This window comes from Perca fluviatilis, chromosome 15 (assembly GCF_010015445.1).
Source record: "Perca fluviatilis chromosome 15, GENO_Pfluv_1.0, whole genome shotgun sequence".
NCBI classification, from domain to species: Eukaryota; Metazoa; Chordata; class Actinopteri; order Perciformes; family Percidae; genus Perca; species Perca fluviatilis.
The window spans coordinates 28,549,364-28,571,429 of record NC_053126.1 but is presented as its reverse complement, the minus strand read 5'-3'; the positions used below and the strand labels follow the sequence as shown (position 1 = coordinate 28,571,429).

The following is a 22,066-nucleotide window of genomic DNA, read 5'->3' as shown; positions in this document are numbered from 1 at the left end:
ATTTCGGCTGGCAGTCTGTTTACAGCACGACACCAGTACGATTTACGTTATCCCGCCATTTTATTTTTTCAGAACACAGCTCGCACACTCTATGCTCGCACGCATTCAGCTCTTTGTCGCCGCACGGCCTGGGCTCTGAGCGGACCGTCCTAAGTTACTGTTTTTAGACTTTCGCAAGAGTAAGTTGGTCCAGGAGACCTGCATATATCGTCCAGTTCGTCCTCTGGTTCATGGTCTGACATTTGTCCAGACATCGGAGGAGAGAAGGTAAGAGTCATGCTCGAGGCTCCTTGTAAGCATCGCTAGTTAGCTTAATGGCTAATGCAAATGGCTCAACGCTACACTGCTGAGATGTTAGTCGGAGTGTAGCCAAACTATTATCGCATAACTACAGTCTATAATGGCAACGCTATGTATAAATAGTTAATGCTCTTTGGCTATGTAACTAAACGTAGCTACACGTTGAGCACATGCTAAAAGAAGTCGCCTTAATGAAGACAACAATTGGTACATGAAGCTAGCGTTAACGATCTTGCTAGCTTCTGCTATTGGTGTTGGCCTGCCATTTACTGGTCGAATTTTGCAACGTGTCAGATATTGGTTATGGTAATAAATAACATGCTTTTGTTAATTTAGGTGAAAGATGACGCAGTTTTTACCCCCGAATCTGCTGGCCCTCTTTGCACCGCGGGACCCTATTCCTTTCCTGCCTCAACTAGAGAAGTTGCCCCATGAGAAGCATCACAACCAACCTTACAGTGGTATCGCACCGTTCATCAGGCATTTCGAGGTGACTATTTAATCTTCTGTAATATTCGAATGCTTAGTTGTTTTTTTTTACAGTTTCTAACTCAATACATCATTTCCAATGTTATTTATTACCCAAATTTGACCATCAGGATCCTAGAGATGCCCCTCCACCAACAAGGGCAGAGACCCGTGACGAGCGACTGGAGAGAAAGGTGAGATTAATATGATCGAAAAGTTATCAAGTGAATACAGTGTGAAGTTCCTGTTTTTAGCAACAGTTTAAGTCATTCTCAAAAGCATCATATGTCAGTTTCAGATGATAATGTTAACTGTCCTTTCTGTCAGTCTTTGGATCAGAATACAATCTGTTTTAGCCTAATGTTACTACTGTGAGTCCTTTCAGCTTTACAGATATCGCACAGGGCTAATGAACTATTCCAGATACATAACACGCTTTGCTATGTGCATCTTCGACTACATTTTCACTCACTATGACCACTACTACTGTCATTACTTATAATTGTATCATGTTGGTTACGAGCGACATGCACCCCCCACTAACCTGGAAAACGTTTTAAACAATTACGTGAATACAGCGTCTCCTCCTGCATCTGGGAGTCAGATGCAGAGGGACTGCGGCGTTCGCTAACGTTAGCTTCTTGTCTCATCTGGGGTCTGATAAATCAAGACCCAACCCTCAGGCACGCTATCTTAAGGTTGGCTGGCTTCAAGGTGGACCAACTATTCTTGTTTAGTGACAAGCTGCTCCTCAAAGTTGTGCTTTAGTGATCTCTCCCTCGCCAACCCAGGGAAAATCCTGATTAGTCATGAAACCTAAACCGAATAGTTTATGTTCCTTAGTTATTGATTCATGATCTAAACTTTTTCACAGATGTGAGTTAAACTGGACTTTTATTACGTTATACGCCTGTTCCAAGATAAAGTAGCCTAAAACTACCAATGTCAGTTATTTGTGTTTACTCGCGCACGACGCCATGCGCTGGACTCCGTAGATGGTGCGCGCGCTACAGGCTTGCACAGAGACGCTTAAACTCAACGCACAGTTTATTGCACTATTATCCGAAACACCAGGGGCCTCGTTTATAAAACCGTGTAGTGGATTTGCGTCAGAAGTGGCCTACGGACGAAACATAGGACGTGAGTACGCACAGAAATATTCTGATTTATAAAACCGCACGCACATCCTATGTTGGATTCCCCTTTATAAATCAAAATCGACTCCAAATGTGGCGCGGCTTCATGACACGCCCATAGTTGCCCATAAATAGTCAGGGAAACGCCCCAAATTAATATTCATCCATACCGACATCATGCGCACAGAGGAAAACAAAGCAAAGGACTTTCACTCAATGTGAAGTTGTAGTTCTTGTTAGAGAAGTGGGAAATATGTTTGGAGGGCACAGTGTGGGCATTATTAATGCCAAAAAAAGATGTAGAGTGACAACATGTTGCAGACGCACTTAATGCCAAAGCCTCAGAGGTTGGACCTTGGACCAAATTAAAAGGAAATGGTCCGATATTAAAGTACATTATTGCAACTGCTTTGTGGTCAGTTTTAATCTAACGGTATATATTTTTTTAATGCACTAGGTTAGAGGGTTGCTGGTATAATTTTCACATCCACCTAAATTGGTTTTTGTAACTATAGATATTTAGACATCAAATTGTAACAAGGGTGATACCCAGCCCTAGTTGTAGAGGAGTTTAACCTCCTGGCGGGGTTGCACTAGCATCTTCACTCAGAGCGTCGTCACTGAGCGACTGTTGGGTTTGACCATTTTCTGTAAATCTCTTGCTTTGCAGAGGCGGGAGAAGATTGAAAGGAGGCAAACAGTGGTGGAGACTGAACTCAAGCTTTGTAAGTTTTCTGTGATGTACTGTATATGGACCTTTTTTTTTTTTTTCACAGCAGCCATTTTGACTTGTCATAGTAGGAAAAGCAGAGCTGAAATTGATAACCTTAACGATGGCTCAGTTCCATCAAGTGTCCCAGGAAGCTATTTCAGTGAGTCAGCATGCACAACACCAGGGCCTCTCCTAAGTGGAATGCAGCCAGCATTGATGGTTTTGAATACATCTGTGCTTTTCCTACTATGACATGTCAACATGGCTGCCATGAAAAATGTCTATTACAAGCTCTTATCACTGGATATGGTTTCTTGGCTTGAATTAATCCCTTTCCTGTTTGCATTATGTCAGGGGACCCCCATAATGACCCCAATGCACAAGGGGATGCCTTCAAGACATTGTTTGTTGCACGAGTGGTGAGTATTTGGAAATAAATTAGAATGCATGATTTTAAGTGTTTTCCACCAGCTCTGTAGATTAAGCAAATGTTATTTTGTTAATGTCTAATGGTATTCTGTCTTTGCTGTAGAACTATGATACTACGGAGTCCAAGCTTCGACGTGAATTTGAGGTCTATGGCCCCATCAAACGGGTACGTTTAGCTGCTGTTTCTCACTTGTCTACCTGTTTACAGTAAATTGAAGTCTTAGTACAGGTGAAGTATCCCTGCCAGCCTACAACTTGAAATCTATCCAGATTCTATCTTAATCTGTTACTTGGATTGTTGGCTTAAAAGGCTAAATCGTGTCAATGTCATGTTCAAAACTTGACCTAAAATCACAGGCGCAGCTGAGGATAAAAAAAAACCTTGAGATATATTGATGATGCACTGACCTTTTTTGTATTAATTTAAATATCATCTTGAAAAGAACTTCTGTGTACTAAGTCTGTGTAGGGCCTAGAAAAAACGATCATGTTGATTTTAATAAGAGATTGCTTGACACTGATATATGCATACACACACACACAGCTACGGTGGCCTGCGGATGTGTTGGGGTTTGGCAGGTCTGTTTTGTTTAATGATGAATTCCACAGCAAACTAATGTCTCCATGCCTGTTTGTTCCAGATTTACATTGTCTACAACAAGAGGACGGCCAAGCCTCGGGGCTATGCATTCATTGAGTATGAGCATGAACGAGACATGCACTGTGAGTACCAATGTGGCGCACTGAGAAAAAAAAAATATTATATATATGATCACATATTCATGAAGACTGATCTCTGACATGCGGGGTGGTTCTTCAGTCGAACCCCCTATCCTTTATTCTATATAGATATTTTTGTAATGATACTGGGGTGGCAAAATTCTCTCAACACTTTAGGAGGTTGACTACCAACCTAAGGAGAAAATGTAGGTTTATGGAATCAAAGCCATCAGAGTGCTTTTAAGAGACATATGTTCTACAATTTGCATGTTGAATCCCCGAGTCTGGTGGTTGTGTGATGTGTGTCTGTGTTTTGATGCGTGTCATCAGTTGACTAATAGTCTGGTTGAGGAGGGGAACCACTTCATTCAGTGGGGCAGCCTGGGCAAAGTGGGAGGACCACGACGTAGAACTGTGTCTTTCACCTGTAAACCTGAACATCTTTGCCTGTCAAAGGGCACATTTGTCTTTTTAACTGTTAGGCATTGTAGCTCTGTGGAAGAGCAGCTCTCCTGGTTGGACTGTGATGGTAAGCACAAGGTCAGACTGGTCACCAAGCATTGAATGGGTTTTTTTTTATTTTTTTTTGCCAGAAATGTGTCAAGGACTGTATGGAAACCCATCTTTTGTAGGACCTAGGTATTGAGCTTTACGGTCAAAGTTTTTATTAGTGGTCTTCAACCCTGGTCATGGTGAGATAAGTTCAATTCACCACACTAGTTTGTGCGTGTAAGCCGGTGGTGATGCCACAGTGCATTAGGCGTAATGGAGTAACTGTCTCATTAGACAAGTGAATGGTGCCATCTTACACAATGACACCATTCTGGGATATTAGTTGTAATTGGCTCTTCAAGACCAGAGTTGCTGAATCACAGCGAACGTGTAGCAACAGCAGTGGGTGAATTGAGGGGGGATGTGGGGCTAAACAGTGTATTAACTGTGTGTTGTTCTCATTGCCACTGCAGCCGCCAATCTGTGATGGCTATTGGCCAGAGCTGGCTGGCAGATGATGATGGTTATGATACATCTACACCCTACTACCACAGCTCAGTATATGGTTGGTATAATGGGTTTGTATGATGGGTAAGATTTCTTTCCACCCTCCATCTCCTACATAGGAAAGAGGAGCTACGTTCAATGGGTAAAGCATCTTTCTTTGCAAGCTCTAAAGAGCTTTCAGTGCAATTACTACGACTTGGATCTTAGGCTTTGACCATTGAACGCACCCCTGACCACTAGTGTAATAAATGTTACCCAATGATTCTGCCCTTTATGTCAAAGCCATCTCTGGTAACTTAGGGCTCATGTTTAACAATAGCGATCACGCATCATCCGCTGAACTTTTGCTAGCTGGTGAGAGAGGAGCTACAGATGCTAGCGCCATTCATCTGCATGTACTGTGGTAAAACCGAGCCGGTTAAGCCTTAAGAATATAGCAGAGCCGAAATATATTTTGGAACTTAACCACGCAAAGCATCTGGCAAGAAACCGAAACATATCTGTTTCAGTACTGCACCCGCAGCTGTGCATACACACGGTAAACAGCACGGTCCATCTGAACTAATGATCAATAATGTATTACTATTCCTTATTGCATAGGCGATTTAGTGGGTAGTGCACATGGAAAAATCAATGGAGCATTCGATTGATGATTGGACGTTGATTACAGTGGCAATGGTGTAAGCTTCAAAGCATTCAGGTCAGCCCTAATGCTGTGCAGATTGAATTTGTAGCAGCTTTTCAGAATCATAGTGATGCATTTTTCAGTCTTTCTATTGGTGTAGCAAAACATTTCAGTCCCGTGTAAATATAGGTCAGTGGGCAGTTGTCTAAAGAATTTAACAATTATATTGCATAATTATTTTCATAACCAGTCAAAAATATTCTCCTATTTTGTTTGACTGTAAATACAGTAGAACTGCTGATACCAGTATTACACAGGTTCATTAGTATGTCTGTAGCCTCTAATCTGTATAGATACATAACCTGCATTTACTCATGTTCAGCTGGTAATGTTGGTATTTATATATCCTATCACCTCATGGCAGTTAGGGTCAAGATTTCTGCTAAATATCAGTGATAATCAAAAAGACAATTCAAAGTTGTAAATAATGGAAGCTGGGCATTAACTCAACTGTAAGCTTAGCAGCTATACTGTTGATATTTTTTTTTTTTTTAATATATATATATATATACATTTTTTCTGTGATTTCATTCCCCAAACTGCCAATTATCTGAGCAAAATGTGAGGCTGGCAGACTGGTAGAGGCTAATCAGCTTAATAAAGTTCACAACCCCGTTTAATCATTACATGTTTAAATCTCAGTGAGAGGTTGATGCATAATATTGTCCAAACTAATAGTTCTGGGCTGGCTTTAATAGAAATGGCAGATGAGGGGAACTGTCTTGGTAATTCTGCTAAATGGCCTATTCATACATTATTTGTTCACTACATACTAATTAGCCTTACAGACTACAATAACGATAGCAAGGTCAAGATTTTTTTTTTTTTTAAGAAATAGTTCATACATTTTAAGTTTCTGACATGTCGGTAAATTAGTTTAGACACTAGACTATTGATTTTTCAGGCCACTTTATATCCAAGACATGTCAGTGAACATGACTTCATTGAATTCTTAGTAAAAAAAATAAAGTGTATTTCTCATTAATTGGTTGGGGTTGTGATAAAGCAACTCCTGTAAGGAAGGCAGCCCCGTGTTTTTTGTTCTGTTTTCAGTTGGTCAGTTGGTAGGACTGGTGGGGGTTTGGTAAGGCCCTATCATTGGATGAGATGTTGTCATCCTAAGTGAACACAGGAAGTGGAGGGGTTCTGGTAAGGCCCCTGATAGAGGTGTTGTGATGGTATGTGTATTCTGATGCTGGGGGATTTTGGTAAGGCCCTGAGACTTGGGCAGAGGCTTCCATAAGGCCCATGAGTGAGGGATTATGGTAAGACCATCGACTGTAGTATGAGTGAGGATGTTTGGTAAGGCCCTCAGAATGTATATGTGAGGATTTGGTAAGGCCCTCAGACTGTATGCTCCAAGTGATGGGTTTTGGTAAGGCCCTCTTCTGAAAAGTTTTCCCCTCAGGGATCATCACTACAGACCAGTGTAGCAGCCAGGATGAGCCACCTGGATCTTGCCAAGTCCACTTCCATTATACAAGATGGATTGAAAGACTGTTGTGTGGCATACTGAGATGAGGTGTAGGACAAAGTCTGAATGTACACAAGGTTGGAAATGCAAAACGCTGGAGACTCCTTGTTGATGGAAGCTCTCATGTTGATCTCTCATAAAGCTTGTAAAAGGTTTCAGCAGATTAAAGCCGCTATAACAGAACATTCTGCCGTACCATAATATTTGATTGAAAAATCGTGTAGTTTGGTGCAAGATAAATTTGATTTGACATGCTGTTTTTGTGTGCGCATAATCACTAATCTCAAGCATTTGTAAAACGAAGGTCAAAATCGAGTGACCTTACTCTATCGTACAAACGGTAGATTTCAGTTATTCAGAAACCTGAAGCGAAACACATTGCAGTGTGCTTAAGTGCCATGATATAATTTAATCTTATCTATAATTGTAGATTCAATGTCACCTGTCCCAGCAGGTTGGGTTAAGATGCTTTAAAATATCCCACTATCTATGGTTTGAGTGATCTAGTTTGTAACAGTCAACCCTGTGTGAAAAAAAATATGAGGAGTAACTCCCTTGTTCAATAGTAATTATATAAAGGCTGCAGTTGAATCCTCATGATTATCCTTAAGAGAACCTAGATGACTCTAAATGGCTACTATATACTGTTATTTAATGTAGACTGAACCTAAAGCTGGGTATTGAAATGATGCAGTTTAAAAGCGTTAACATATCAATCACTCATCGGGTGGAAGGAAGTCTGCTCCCATTATCCTTCGGCTTTTGCCCAGAGAGCAGCCATCTCGGCCTCGCCTGCTCCTGGTCAGTATAATAATGCACTGTTTGTTTCCTTGGCCACATTGATGCAGTTGTATTCTTATCTAACCTCTGTCTTCCCTCTTCCATTCCTCTTCTCCAGCCGCCTACAAGCATGCAGATGGGAAGAAGATTGACGGGAGAAGGGTGTTGGTGGACGTGGAACGAGGGCGCACTGTAAAAGGATGGCATCCTCGCAGGCTAGGTCAGCTACCTTTTTTAAATGTTAAAGAGATATTTCACCCCTAAAATCAAAGCTATTTCTTACCTGCATGCCATTAATCGGTCTAGGTAGTTTTGGTATAAGTTGCCATGGGTTGGAGATATTAGCCGTAGAGATGTCTTCCTTCTCTCTAATAAAATGGAACTGGATGGCACTTGGCTTGTAGTGAAAGTGCCAAAACAAATAGTTTAAAAACTCAATAGCAATGTCTTTTTTTCCCAGAAACCATGACCCTGTTACTCCAGATTATCCACAGACCTGGTTGTGAGGATTTTTCCTGTAGGAACTATTTATTTGTACCAAATTACACCCGCCAACTGTATCAAAACGCAGAAGGACAAGAGGCTGGTGCTCGTGACAGTGCGAGATTCAAACATTAATGGCGTCCTCCTCCGCTGAGCTGTAGCGTTAGCTAGCGGAGGTGTTAAGGCCCTGACGCACCAAGACGGCCGTCGGTCCAAGTTGGGCCGACTGTGACCGAGCGCCCGCCCTAGTTTGTGCAATGCGTCCCACACTGTCAGCCTGCGACGGCTGCTGTTGGCCTGCATGCACCTTTTTTAATAAAAATAAAACCACAGTACCTACCTGTTGAACGAATATTCAGATCCAGCCCTGGTTTTTGTAAATTATGTAAATTAAGAGATAACTCTTGATATGATTTGATACTATAAATAAAATTGAATTGGGTAGGGTGGAATTAGCAAGCTAACGTTAGCTAATGAGTCAGTGAGAGAGGGCAGACATCTCTACGACAGATATCTCCCAACACTGGGCAACTCGCACTACAGTTTTTTTTTACGATTTTTCCGGTGAACGGTCCCTTTTTTAAGCTTTGAAGGTCTGTGCTAAGCACGTTTTCATTAGGGATGCACCGAATATTCGGCCACCGAAAATTTTCGGCCGAAAATGGCCCAAAAGGGCATTTTCGGTTTTCGGCCGAAATACCTTTATCACCGAAACAATACGGCCGAAAATGTTGTGATGACGCAAACAGAAAACGCGACCTGCACGTGTGTCAGTACCCGATCCGTTCCACCTGCAAAGCGTCTCCTAAGCAAAGAGGTTGAGACGGACCACGGAGTGAAAACAATGAAAAGTACGCTCTTAGTCTGTCAGCACACGTTTCAGTGAGATCTGTTCGGATCCTCTGCACTTCATCGCGACTGTACTTGATCCGCGTTATAAAGACCATTACTTGGATGCGGAAATAAAGCAGGGCGCACGAGAAATGATCCAGGCCGCGATGGATGCGGAGAACCCGTGTGGAGACGGAGACGCGCCCAGCGCAGGAGATCAGAGCGCAGAAAAAAAGACTTGTCTCGCTGCACCAGATGAGGGGCATGCACCCTCGTTGTCTGATATGTTCAGTGAAATCCTGCAAGAAAGTGCCTCAATTAATAATAATAATAATAATAATAATAATAACAATAGGTAAGCTATTCTGTTCTTAGGCTACTGTATACTGTATGTGACTATCAGATTGTAGCCATATTTCTGCTAGATATTTTTTTAATTAAACTTTAATATTAATTTATACAATTGCAATGCCTTGATTTTAGTAAAGTTAGTACACAGTCATAGCCATAAATGCAATGGTACTAATAATTGGCTTAATTTCTTTCGGTGTTTCGGTTTTCGGTCTTGGTTTCCTCTTTTTTCGGTTTTCGGTTTCGGCCAAGAATTTTCATTTCGGTGCATCACTAGTTTTCATTTTAACCCAAAGACAAACAAACCCACAACCAACAGAATAGTCTTTTCTGAGAGCTTAATCTGAGGTTTAAGCTTGTAGACCGGTCTGCTATATATTATATTTTTTGGGACATGGCGGGCTAACATTGGCTGTAGTGAAGCTTGATTTACTGTAGAATAACTGGTCATGTTAGCTTAGCTCACTGAACCTTCCAAAAGCCTGTCTAACACTGGTAATAAGAAATATGGCAATGTGATTAATATGTTTGTATATAAACGTACAAACTAACAGAGTTGCTACTAGTGTCTGACTGCAATATACGGCCGAGCGCTGCTGCGAAGGAGATCACATTTCAATGATGTAGCGGTGGGATTATGGGTGAGAGGGGTGGCGAGGTTTTTGTACGGCAAGTAGGGCTGAACGATTATTGAATTTTTATATCAAATATTGCGATTTAATACGGGATTATTTTTTAAGATCTTTGTCTTCTGTATTATTTAACAAAGACAAACAATAAATCATTCTATAGTATGAACACACGATTAGATTAAACAAACTGTTCTTTCCTGGAGGCCAGGCCTGTATGTGATGAAATTAGGTGATGCATGAATTTATATGAATGACATCTTTTAACTACTTCAATCCCAGTAGGTGTATATTTTTTACAGCGCACAGAGGAGCTGCCTCCAGCCCCGTGCTCAGAGGCTATCGTTACGTTAGTTGCTGGTGGTCTTGCCGTGGGATTAACTGTACTAATAAAACCGTAGAGACACCGCGGCCACGATGCTGTGAAAGCTCCCCGAACATCATTTATCAGTCTGGTTGTTACCCCTCTCAGTGGCAGCTCCTCCGCTCCATATCTTTTATAACGGAGCTAACCGGAGCTAACCGTTGCCAGCCGAGCCTTCAGTTCTGCGTGCCTGTATCCATTAACTGCATGTATGGACTCGAGCCCAAATAAAACCCTTCATTTTATAAAAATGGCTGTAAAAGTTTTAAACTACAACACAGAGTTGTTTGAATGACAGAAATCAGCTCAAGGTACGGCGTAGCGTTAGCGTGCCAAGTTGATGCTTTCTCTGCAGAGTGCAGACGGATTTGCTCTCGCGAGTCACGTGACCAAATCGCAGCTTTTGCTATTAGGAAATCGCGTTTTAACATATCGCGATATTATTGCAAATGCAATTAATCGTTCAGCCCTAATGGCGAAGAAAACTACAACCGCAAACTTAAAAAGACGTGGTTACGTTTAAAATCGTAACCAAAGAGTTATTATAAGCAAAGCTACTAAAAAACCCGGTTAAAAAAAAACCCCGGCAAAAAAAACACGCGCCCAGGCCCCACCCCCCCCCCAACGGTGGGGGGGGCGCTACACTGTTATTATTGGCTCTATCACCTGTCTGTCTGCGACACCTAGTGGTAAAATTCAGTATACCGGTTCAGCAGGTGTTGGGCTTGATATCAAACTGGTTCTAAATGTTTACACCGGCCCAAGCCTAGTGCTGTTGTTTTGGGAACACAACCGGATGGCAAGTGAAGGGGGCCATGGGTGCATATTTTACCTTCAGTAATTAAGTAAGTCTGAGGGTCCATACTTAACACTTAACTTTATCTTGTGTTTTGTCTCTTTTTCTTTTTCTGAACTAGGTGGTGGATTGGGTGGCACTAGGAGAGGTGGAGCTGATGTCAACATCAAGCACTCTGGCCGCGATGATGCGTCACGTTATGATGATCGCCCACTGGGGGGGTGAGTACTGTTCAGGTTTTCATGTCTGGTTGGTATAAAACCAAGTTGTGCTGTGTGTGTATAACAGTATTTCCTTTGTCCTGACTGCGCATAGTGATCGGGACCGGGGAGAGCGGAGGGAGCGCAGCCGGGAGCGAGACCGGGAAAAGGAAAGAGGAGAACGCAGACCGCGGTCCCGATCCCGAGAACGGCGTCGACGTACCCGTTCCCGGGAGCGAGAGAGGGAGAGAGAGAGGCCGGTTGTCGCAGCAGAGGACAGCAGCAGCGGTGGTGGTGGTGGTGGTGGTGGTGGTAGCAGGCGTCGAGAGCGAGAGAAGGACCGCGGGGGGGCAGCGGGAGGAGATAGCAGGAGTAGGGAGAGGAGTCGAGAACGGAAGAGAAGGAGCAGGAGCCGCGACCGCAAGAGAGACAGGGAGAGGGGCAAGGGGCTGGATGGGGAGGAGGTTGGCCAGGGAGACGGCGCTCCCGAGGGGGGCGAGCGCATTCCGGAGGAGCACGAAGGAGAAGTGGGTGAGGGGACGGAGGAGCGTAGAGACAGGGACCGAGAAAGGGACAGGGAGCGCAGGCGCAGCCACCGGGACAGAGACCGGCGCAGGGGAGACCGGGACAGAGACAGGGAGCACAAGAGGGAGCGGGGGGAGAGAGACAGGGGGGAGCGCAGAGAGGAGCGCCACGGCTCCCTTCGAGATGACATGGGCCCCCAAGATGACATGGGCAACGAAGATGAGGGGGCAGCCCCGCCACACATGGAGGAGTACAGTCAGGACGGAATGATGGATCAGCAGTCGGTGCCGTCGGCCGACGGCTACGTCTCCAGTGAGAACGGCTACAAGATGGATGCTCCGGGAGACGAGTACTGAGGCGGCCCCCCTCCCAGCAGGCTCCCACTCAGACAAGTTGTTTCATACTATACTTCAACTGGACCTCTAACTTTTTGCCAAGGCACAGGAAGCCTAAATGATGTCAGGGCTTCTTCAGTACCACCAACAAGCTCGCTTTCCCTCCTATCTGTCAAGAATCTGTCGAAATATTCCACTTCATATTGTTGCACGCACAGTTGATGCATATAATATAACTGATTTGATCTCGCTAAAGTTGCAGCTTTCCTGCATTTCCCAACTAATCTGTGCCACTTATTGTTATCGGTTACCTTGATGATTCAAGCTAGGTATGTTTGGTTTTTTTCTTTTCTTTTCACTTGACTTGGGATGAACTGTAAAAAAAAAAAAATGCAAGCTTTGTTTTTAGATGAGTAGATTGTGTTGTCTTTTATTTCCAGATTCATAAAGCAGTTAGACTGTATGCTCATTTGGAACCAAGTGGCCGATTTCTCCTCAATGTATGTGAAATTGAAGGAAATGTAGTATTGTGTAACAATTGAGGGCTGTTCTGTTCATTCTGGAATAAAGTTTTTTTTAATTATGTCTCCTGTTTGTATGTTCGATTTGCAAGGTCTTCATAGTTTGTTCTTAGATACATTTATTCTGTACACTTTTGCAACTTAACCTAACACGAACTTCATTTAAACATCAAAACGTTCAGCTCAATAGGACGTGGGCTTTTTATCATTCATGCCTTTTTCATAAATATTCAATGTATTCCCAAATAAATGGGAGGATTTTTTTTTTTTTATATGCCCCAGTGCTAAACTCAGCACAATTACATTGTTGTCACTCAATAACATTTTAAGTTAACCACGGCCCTATTTCACAAAAGCAGAATTTAGAAATCCGGGCAAACGTTCGGATTTAAAGGTTCGTAAATCTATATATTCAAATAATTTACTTTGCTAATTTTGAGAAACTAAGGCTACTTGATTCGTATATTTGTATTAAACTAGCCTATGACATTCGTAGTTAATTTGCATCTCTGCTTGCAGTCTGCGCAGTAGCATTGCTTTAAACATACGTAGAAGATGCTGAAACGATATAGGCTAGTCCCACACTGAAGCCGGAGCCGCGGTTAAGCTACGACGTCACTGCCTGAACCTCAGCCCAGCATCCCGGACCTCATTACAGCCATACATCCTCACACAGTCCGCTGACCATGTCATCGTAACAGATGGGGAACGCGTTGCCGTGAACCAGCCCTTCTGCTCATCCACGCAGTGTTCCATAGACTACCAGCCTGGAAATGATGTCCTCTTACTACCACCCTGCCAAGGAAACGGACATGGCGGCCATGACAGAGCCGCTCTGCCTGGAAAGAGGTAACGTTACCGTTACCGTGCCAGACCTCTTCACTGCAATCTACTGGCTAAAATAAATTTACAGTCAACCTATATTTTACTTCAATGATGCAGAGCTCGTTCTAATGTCTCAAATTTCCCATTAATGGTAAACAATAAAGGCGTTTTTCTTTTTCTCATTTAAACATTTGTGAAATAAAGTGGTGTATGTCGCAGTTTTTCGTTGTATTAAATGTTTGAAAGGGCACGGCCTATCGCGGGAGCGTGGCTCGGCTCGTTTCTTTCTTTTAGTAAACAGACGAACAGACGTGTTTGGTGTGGTCCGGCTGAACGAATGACAGACGGAGTAACGTTTACGTTACCGTAATGTTACGTGCTTCCGACAATTCCGCTGGGACTTAATTGTCGAGTTGCCGTCGCTGTACAACGGTACTATAACGTGCACGTCGTGCAGCGCGAACAAAAGTGCTAAGAGAGCCTGTGACGCGGACGCAACAACGGATTGATAAAGGGGCGGTCAAGCCTGGGCAAAAAAAAACGTATGAACGGTGGAGCGAGCTGCATTAACACTAGGCTGGGATGGGTTAGACCAGGGGCGTTTCTAGGACTTGAGTAGATTCGGGGCTTAGCCCGGACCCATTTAAATAAACTGAACGCAATGCCAAACAGCGATTGGCTTGCCCAGCTTGTTTATAACCAGTGTATGTTCATTTTAGCTGCCCAGTTTGTAGATGATATTTAGAGGGCACCACTATTTGGCCTAATCATGACTGGTCTGGCAACCCATAGGCCAAGGTTTTGTTTCCAGATTTGTTTGGTGACTTTGATGTCACATATTTAGCATTAAACACTTAATTTCCTGCATTCTGGTGTATTTGTATGCATCTTTATGTAAAGGGAAACATAGATCACAATCCAAATGTAAAAACATAATGGAATATATTGCAGTAAGGCTTTAGTCAGGCATTCTGTATTGCGTTCATTTATTCTCCCGTAGACCGGCTTTTCTAATTATATCTGAGTCAGTACACATGTAGCCTAGGCATCATTAACTCTTCCCTCCTCTTTTGCATCTTCTGTTGTGGAAGTAACACTCCTAAAATGTGCAAATAGACAATTATTCACCTCAATGATACATTAATTCATTTTAATAAACCCCTGGACTGTAATATTTCAGATGTGTTTGAGCAAGATTTCTGCTCATGTTCAAAACTTTGTGCACATTCAAAATATATCTGTTTCCTCTGAGATTTGGAGGGGTCGTGCTATTTTGAGAAAAATAAAGTTATAATAGGCTATTACAAGAATAAAGTCACTATATTTCAGAAAATAATTTACCTGCACCATAGTCTGCTGTGCATTACGTGATTGCTCTGCTGATACGGTAGATCTCAGACCTTCTGACAGACTCGGAGCCCCGTGTGAGACTCAGGTCTCTGATTGAGCGAATGTTTTAGGGAAGTGGCTGTACGCTGCTCTACGTCGGAGGTGGAAAACCGAAACTACGGCAGAAATACACGGAGCTCAAACGCGACACGTCTGCCGCAGCATCTCCACAGCAGGGCGCGTCCATTATAAACCTGACGCTGCACAGACCACGGAAGGCGCGCTGCTCGTCTCTATTTTTACGGCGAGGGGAGTGAGTGGACACTAAGCGACGCACAGGTCTGCTTCAGAGCTCCGTGTGTTTGAGTCTGAACCGTAGACTGGAAACGTCACGTCACAGGAACTTCAAACTAAATCATTAGTATTGCGCTTCTAAACTTTGTGTCGATGGCATCAATGTATTAGATTTGGCTTTAATTTCGCCATGATGGTCAGACCCCGCACGTAGCTGCCCGTTCTATTCGCCTCAGAAACAAAGTTACAGTTCTACCACGAATTCTAGCACAATGAAATAAGGCAACTTATGATTCCGGCTATTGTCCGGTTTCATATTTGTCAGTCAACTTTTGAAAATACATTCGGGGCTACACTCAAAACATTCGGGGCTGAGGCCCCGGCAAAATCGGCTGACGCCGCCTCTGGGTTAGACTATAGGGTTAACCCTACAACTCTACCAGCAGCCGCAGGAGTTAGAGGTGTGGCCGCGTGCCGAGTTAGAATCACACATTTAAATAACACCTGAGGTGTTTATTGGGCGTATTGTTATCTTGAATGAGCCTGACAAACTATATTGCAACACAGGCCCTTTGATTTAGGTAGGAGCCGCGTCAGTGGGCTTTACAAAGTAGTGATTCCCCTGTATGTGGAAGACTTAAGAGCGAGTATTTTTTCAATTTAAAAACAAGCTAATTCCCCATACATTTTGTATCTCTTTTTTTCACATCACTGTGGACCGTTATCACCATATCTGTGTCCACAACGTACGATAAGCTAGAGCAGATAATGAATAAATAACACTCAAAAAGCTCAAATACTGAACTTGCTAAAGAAGTCCAACTGCAGTCATTAGGTCAGAGAAAAGTCTTTTAGTTACATTCATTTGGCTTAGGTGCTGGACCTAAACCTTATAACGGCAGGGAAACCCCTGCATTGTAGTTTTTTATTTTGCTTTAGTTGCAAAAAGGTACTAAATACATGTGCAATAAATCAATTTACTTGCCTAACATAGTAATTATAGTTGGCACGCAGTGAGCCGGAGGCCTGTGGAGCCCCTGAGGATCTGGTTGGCTGCTTTGCCCTGTTGGTAATCCAGCCTTGTGTGTCAGATGTGTGCAGGGTGATCGAGCTGCTGGACCGGCTGCAGCGGAGTGGGGAGCTGCCTCCTCCCAAGCTGCAGGCCCTGCAGAGAGTCCTGCAGAGCAAGTTCTGTGCTGCCATCAGAGAGGTATGGATGTGCAGCAGAGGGTTGTCGGGGGCAGAAATATCGGGAGGGCTCAAGCCCATTCGTTTCCACATCCTAATAGTATTTCCACTAGGGCTGTGCAATTAATCGAAATGTAATCGTGATAATGATTTTGGCTCCCAATGATCACAAAAACAGAATAATCGAGAAAAACTATTATTTAGCTCATTTACGTTTTGCAAGTAAACTTTTCTCTTGTGTTCTGAAAAAAATCAAGTTTAAATAGGAAAAGTATTAAGGCAAATTTCACAGTTGTGTTTTTTTTTTTTTTTTTTTACTGTTGATTCATTTAACTTTTACCACTGTTTTTTAAGTTCAATAATTGCAACATCTTTCCAGAACGATGTTACAGGCAGATCAACGAGTGATCGTGTTAAATTACCGTGATTTCAATATTGACCGAAATAATCGTGATTATATTTTTTTCCATAATCGAGCAGCCCTAATTTCCACCCTAATGTATTGATGGCATGCGCATGGTGTCACCCCCCACAACACTCAGCATCTGCCCTTTGCACATTCACATGTAAAGAAAACCGGGCTGTTTGTCAGAAATGTCAGCACAATGTCCACTTACTAGCTTACAGATCTTTTGACTGCGTCGTGTGGCGGTCATCACATGACCTATTTGTGGATGGGTCATACTGTAACTGGAGATGGTCATATATGTATACAGTATGTCGCGCAATGGTAACATCTGTCTCTGTTCAAAGATGCGCAGATGTGAATGATCTTGAATCCCGGTCCATGACCTTTGACCTCTTCCCAGGGTGGAAAAAACTGCTGTTATAACAGCGGCTCAAATATCTTGAAATCAATAATCATAACAACTGACTTCACATTTCAGTAGTCTGTAAAAATCCAAGTGGTGTGTGCACGTTTAAGGTCACGAACCAAAAGCAAACATTTAACAAGCTCCAACACCATGCAACGTTTTTCAACTGATAACTGCAGAAAGGGACTATTGCAACATGAAGAGACAAAAGCTATTCTGACTTAGACTTAAATAGAGGAGTTTCAGATTCATTTCACAATTTCAGTCATTCAAGTAAACAGTTATTCCAAGTATTATTAATTCAACTAAATAAGAAACGGCCTAGGTACAGCATGTCAATCAGTGAGCTTTGAGCCAGTTGGTAGGCATATCTTTTGACTGTGGACAGAGCCAGGCTAGATGTTAAAGGACAATTCTGGCGCAAAATGAACCTAGGGGTTAATAACATATGTGTACAGAGTCGACCGTTCTCTGGGATCTGTTTTCGTGCTAATCGAATGCGTCTCTAGCTTTAAACAAGCTACCGCAAAACCGGTGGTTAGCTGCTAAAGCTAGCTTTCGGGGCAGAGGGTAAATCACTATTTTCTACCACTAACGAGGCTCAAAATAGCACCACACTTCAACGGTAGCATAATGAGGGTCCCTACATGTGAACCGAAGCATTGAGAACTGACAGTTTATTAAAAAAGATAGATTATAAAGACATAAGTGTTCATGTTTAACATAGCGATTTACCCTCTCGGTTTGCGGTAGCTTGTTTCAAGCTAGAGACGCATTCGATTAGCATGAAAACACGTCCCAGAGACCGTTCGACTCTGTACACGTGTTATTAACCCCTAAGTTCATTTTGCGCCGGAATTGTCCTTTAACCCCTGCTACAGTCTTCATGTTTAGCTTTGTGTGTCTTGAAAACATATGTCAAAGTAGTCATCGTGAAGCATGAGACCTCTTATACATTTCTTAGGTACTTAAAGGTTCACCTTCTTTGTCTTGGATGTTTGTAATATTGTCCATTACTTGTTCTTGTTATATGTTGCTGTGACTCTATCTGTGCTCTGCCCTGCCGCCTCAGGTGTACGAGCAGCTGTACGACACTCTGGACATTGTTGGAGGACCAGAGGTGCGAGCACAGGCAACTGCCAAGGTATCACATGCAAACTATTATATTAGCCCCAATATTATACAGGGTGTTTTTCCTGAAAAGGTGGGGGCGTCTTATATTCGGCGTCTAGCCTTTTAAATGTCAATATCCATTTACAACAGCAGCTAGTGCCTATCTTCAGACTGTGGATTGTGTCTGCCATCACGTCCTTTGAAACACATTATCAAGGGATCTGTTAATAGCCAGTATGAACAGGAGGCATGATTACAGCAAGCATAACCTGTTTCCATGTGAGTATTGTTTTAAGACAGACTTGAAAAAATGCCGAATCCCTGAAGCACGATTCCATTCCTTCGCATTTGCTCTTTTTGACGAAAGGCGGAGTGACGTCTTGCCAGAAACACATTCAGAGACGTCTATTCTCAGTCCCAAGACTCAGTTTCCACCGAAATACCAACAACTCCCTTTGCGCTGCCACATTTGAATGTAACTCCCACCTGTGTGTTCCTCTCCTCCCACTTGTGTGCTTTGTGCTGCACACCAAAATACCACACAGAGGGGCACACTGTCAGAGTGCTGCCAGTTGCGCTGACGGGGAAGATAGGCTCCTTTTTATTTTGAAGGAAAACGTTGTATTGGAACATCTGTATGCCAAAGCATTTGACCTTGTCTTAATGTGACCCAGTCTTGTTTGATACATTGCGTGATGTAACTGATCAGCCTTTGCCTTCCTGACCAGGCCACAGTGGCAGCGTTTGCAGCCAGCGAGGGCCACGCCCACCCAAGGGTAGTGGAGCTGCCCAAGACCGAGGAGGGTTTGGGCTTTAACATCATGGGGGGCAAAGAGCAGAACTCCCCCATATACATCTCCAGGGTGATCCCTGGGGGGGTGGCCGACCGCCAAGGAGGGCTGAAGAGAGGGGACCAGCTGCTGTCTGTCAACGGAGTGGTAAGAAGCTGCGGCACACACACACACACACACACACTATTTTAATTCCAGCTTTTATAAACGAACGACCATGAACAAATGCATGTAGATGAATATTCACACTCTGTCAGCCAAGTACTTGAGGTTCTAGATCAGTGGTTTCCAGTGGTTTTTGCTTGAAGGGTTAGTCAGTTTTTTTTCGATCCATTCATTTCAATTGTCATGACTTTCTTTTACCAAAGGCTTCATAGTTCAACTAACTCAATTCAATGTTATTTATAGTATCAAATCATAACAAGAGTTATCTCAGGACACTTTACAGATAGAGTAGGTCTAGACCACACTCTATAATTTACAAAGACCCAACAATTCCAGTAATTCCCCCAAGAGCAAGCATTTGGTGCGACAGTGGCGAGGAAAAACCTGGGACAGACCCAGGCTCTTGGTGGGCGGTGTCTGACAGTGCCGGTTGGGGGTGTGATGAACAGTGGCGATAATAGTCACATTAAAGATAATGGATCAGTGACTAGAAATAGTAGTATTTGGAAGTGGATGGCGTAGCAGGGCACTGCGGGGCGTTACAGGGTGTAGCGTGGCACAGCAGAGCACAGCTGGGCGTAGCAGGGAGTGCAGCAGGACCACAGCTGCAACCAGGATTTTGGTTCGACTCCGGGGAATAGGCTCCCCAGAGCTAATGGTTTTTAAAGATATGAATCTATAATAGTTCATAGATTAGATACATTTACTCCTAGAATCTGCAAACATGTTTAATACAGTCTAATATCTTTTTACATAACTCAAGACTATAGAAGTGTAAAAAAATAGGCTATGCCTAATTATTCCATGGGACATACCTGAGGGGGTCCTCAAGGGTATATTCTCTCTCTGATAAGTACTCATTGGATGAAATAGATGGAGAGCCTGTAGTCTGAGCCTGTAGTCTGAGACTGTGGTCTGAGTCTGTGGTCTGAGCCTGTGGTCTGAGTCTGTGGTCTGAGCCTGTAGTCTGAGCCTGTGTGTGTGTGTGTGTGTGTGTGTGTGTGTGTGTGTGTGTGTGTGTGTGTGTGTGTGTGTGTGTGTGTGTGTGTGTGTGTGTGTGTGTGTGTGTGTGTGTGTGTTGTCCATGCAGAGCGTGGAGGGCGAGCACCATGAGAAGGCTGTGGAGCTGCTGAAGGCCGCCCAGGTTTCAGTCAAGCTGGTGGTGCGCTACACCCCGAAGGTCCTGGAGGAGATGGAGGCTCGCTTTGAGAAGATGAGGAGCGCCCGGAGACGCCAGCAGCACACCAGCTACTCGTAAGGCTGCTCATTGGTCTGCACCAGAGCATGTGAGAGGAGTCGCCCCAAAAAAATGAAAACCGGCAGCTGATTGGAACGAACGCGTCACGTGGGTCTGGCTTCTCCCGAATGTCAAAGCCAGACCATAATGGCGGCTCGTTCGGTATACGATCTCGTATTTTACGAAAATAGTTCACCGAAACGGGTTTCTGAAAACATTTGAAGCGAGAAATAGGCCGTGCAGTTGCTGAGTCTGTCTTCATTTCAGATCGACAAAGGTCAGTTTGAAAGATTTTCGTCAGATTTTGAGAGGCGTTCGTCCCGCCCATCCCGCTCGTCATTTCCGGTAATTGGTCATTGAGTCCCGACTGCCCACTGGCCGATTCAGCGTGTCAAATCGGCCCAAATGAACGCCTACCGCTCCTCCGACTGACTAATCTCCTATGGGGGGTCGCCGTGAAAAGATACAGGCGACGCAATGTTCTGTTCCAGTGAACGGGGCACGTTAAAAGCAGCTGGATAGCGCCGTCGTATCGGCGGCAGTTGTTAGTTGACTTACCCGAGAATAGGAGGCTTTGAGCCGGGCACGTTTCGGGGCGGACAATGCGGTTAAGTTTAGGCGACAAAAAGTGAGTGTCGTGCGGCGACGGCTCTTAAATTTAAGCCCCAAAACGATTAGTTAGGTTTGGGGAAAAGATGGTGGTTTGGATAAAAACACCCCCAAGGAACCCGCATTGCCGAGGTGAATGTCCTTTGTTTTCCCCCGGCAAAGCGAACTGCCCCCGGCTTAAACGTGCTGTGTTTTATGACAGCTCTGTAAGTAATAAATCGAAAGCATTAAAAATATATATCCCCTTTTTTGTGCTGATCCGACAATCGATCCGATCGTCGACACCGTGATCGGAACTGTGATTTTGTGATCCGTTGGCACCCCTAGAGCGGGCGGCTCCTCACTCACAGTGCTGTTCCTTGCCTCCGCTCCGCTAGCTAGGCAGAGGAGAGCTGAAGGCGGCATCTGTAGTAAGAAAGTAATCAGAGTATGAGCCTTTCGCATGCATACAGCATAACTATGTGTCTCTTCCTGCAGATCTCTGGAGTCCAGGGGCTAGCCAATCCAACGCCTCCGCCCGCCTCATCCTCCAACCCTCCTGGCTCTTCTGTTCTAGCGGGAGACCTTAGATGAGAAGCGAAAAAAAACCAAAGTAGCCTACCAACACCTGTTAACCTGAACTTCTTCTTTTCTCTCCACCCTCTTTCCCTCTTCCTTAGAGAAATGCAGAGTAAGCTTGTTGTCAGACCATGCCTGTAATTTCGAGCCCGGCATAGCCGGACTATTTCGCCAGTGTGGCTCAGTCTGGAGCCTCTCAACTTCTCAAATTTTGATTTCCAAAGGGCTCTATCAACGGCGCAGACCAAAATGCCTCCACCTACAACCAATCAGAGCAGCGAAAAGTGACAACAACCAATCAGAGCAATGTAGCGCTCGGCGACACGTGCAAGTCGGGGGCGGTGCTTGGTCCGTTTTGAAGCATAAAAAAAAAAATGGCGGACGGGTTACAGACTCAAATTACA

General features: G+C 43.9%; 2 protein-coding genes across 2 annotated transcripts; both read left to right on the top strand.

The window, feature by feature from the left end:
* The first annotated feature begins 50 nt into the window (after positions 1–50).
* snrnp70 (small nuclear ribonucleoprotein 70 (U1)) lies at positions 51–12,802 on the top strand. The gene is made up of 10 exons (XM_039823959.1): positions 51–267; positions 637–790; positions 900–962; positions 2,575–2,629; positions 2,971–3,035; positions 3,149–3,211; positions 3,687–3,768; positions 7,822–7,923; positions 11,279–11,378; positions 11,473–12,802. The coding sequence occupies exons 2-10, from the start codon at positions 644–646 to the stop codon at positions 12,236–12,238; spliced, it is 1,443 nt and encodes a 480-aa protein (XP_039679893.1). The 5' UTR covers positions 51–267; positions 637–643; the 3' UTR covers positions 12,239–12,802.
* A 473-nt stretch (positions 12,803–13,275) lies between these two features.
* Positions 13,276–22,066, top strand: lin7b (lin-7 homolog B (C. elegans)). Its single transcript, XM_039825629.1, has 6 exons — positions 13,276–13,587; positions 16,278–16,396; positions 18,262–18,333; positions 19,031–19,240; positions 20,349–20,512; positions 21,582–22,066. The coding sequence occupies exons 1-6, from the start codon at positions 13,512–13,514 to the stop codon at positions 21,601–21,603; spliced, it is 663 nt and encodes a 220-aa protein (XP_039681563.1). The 5' UTR covers positions 13,276–13,511; the 3' UTR covers positions 21,604–22,066.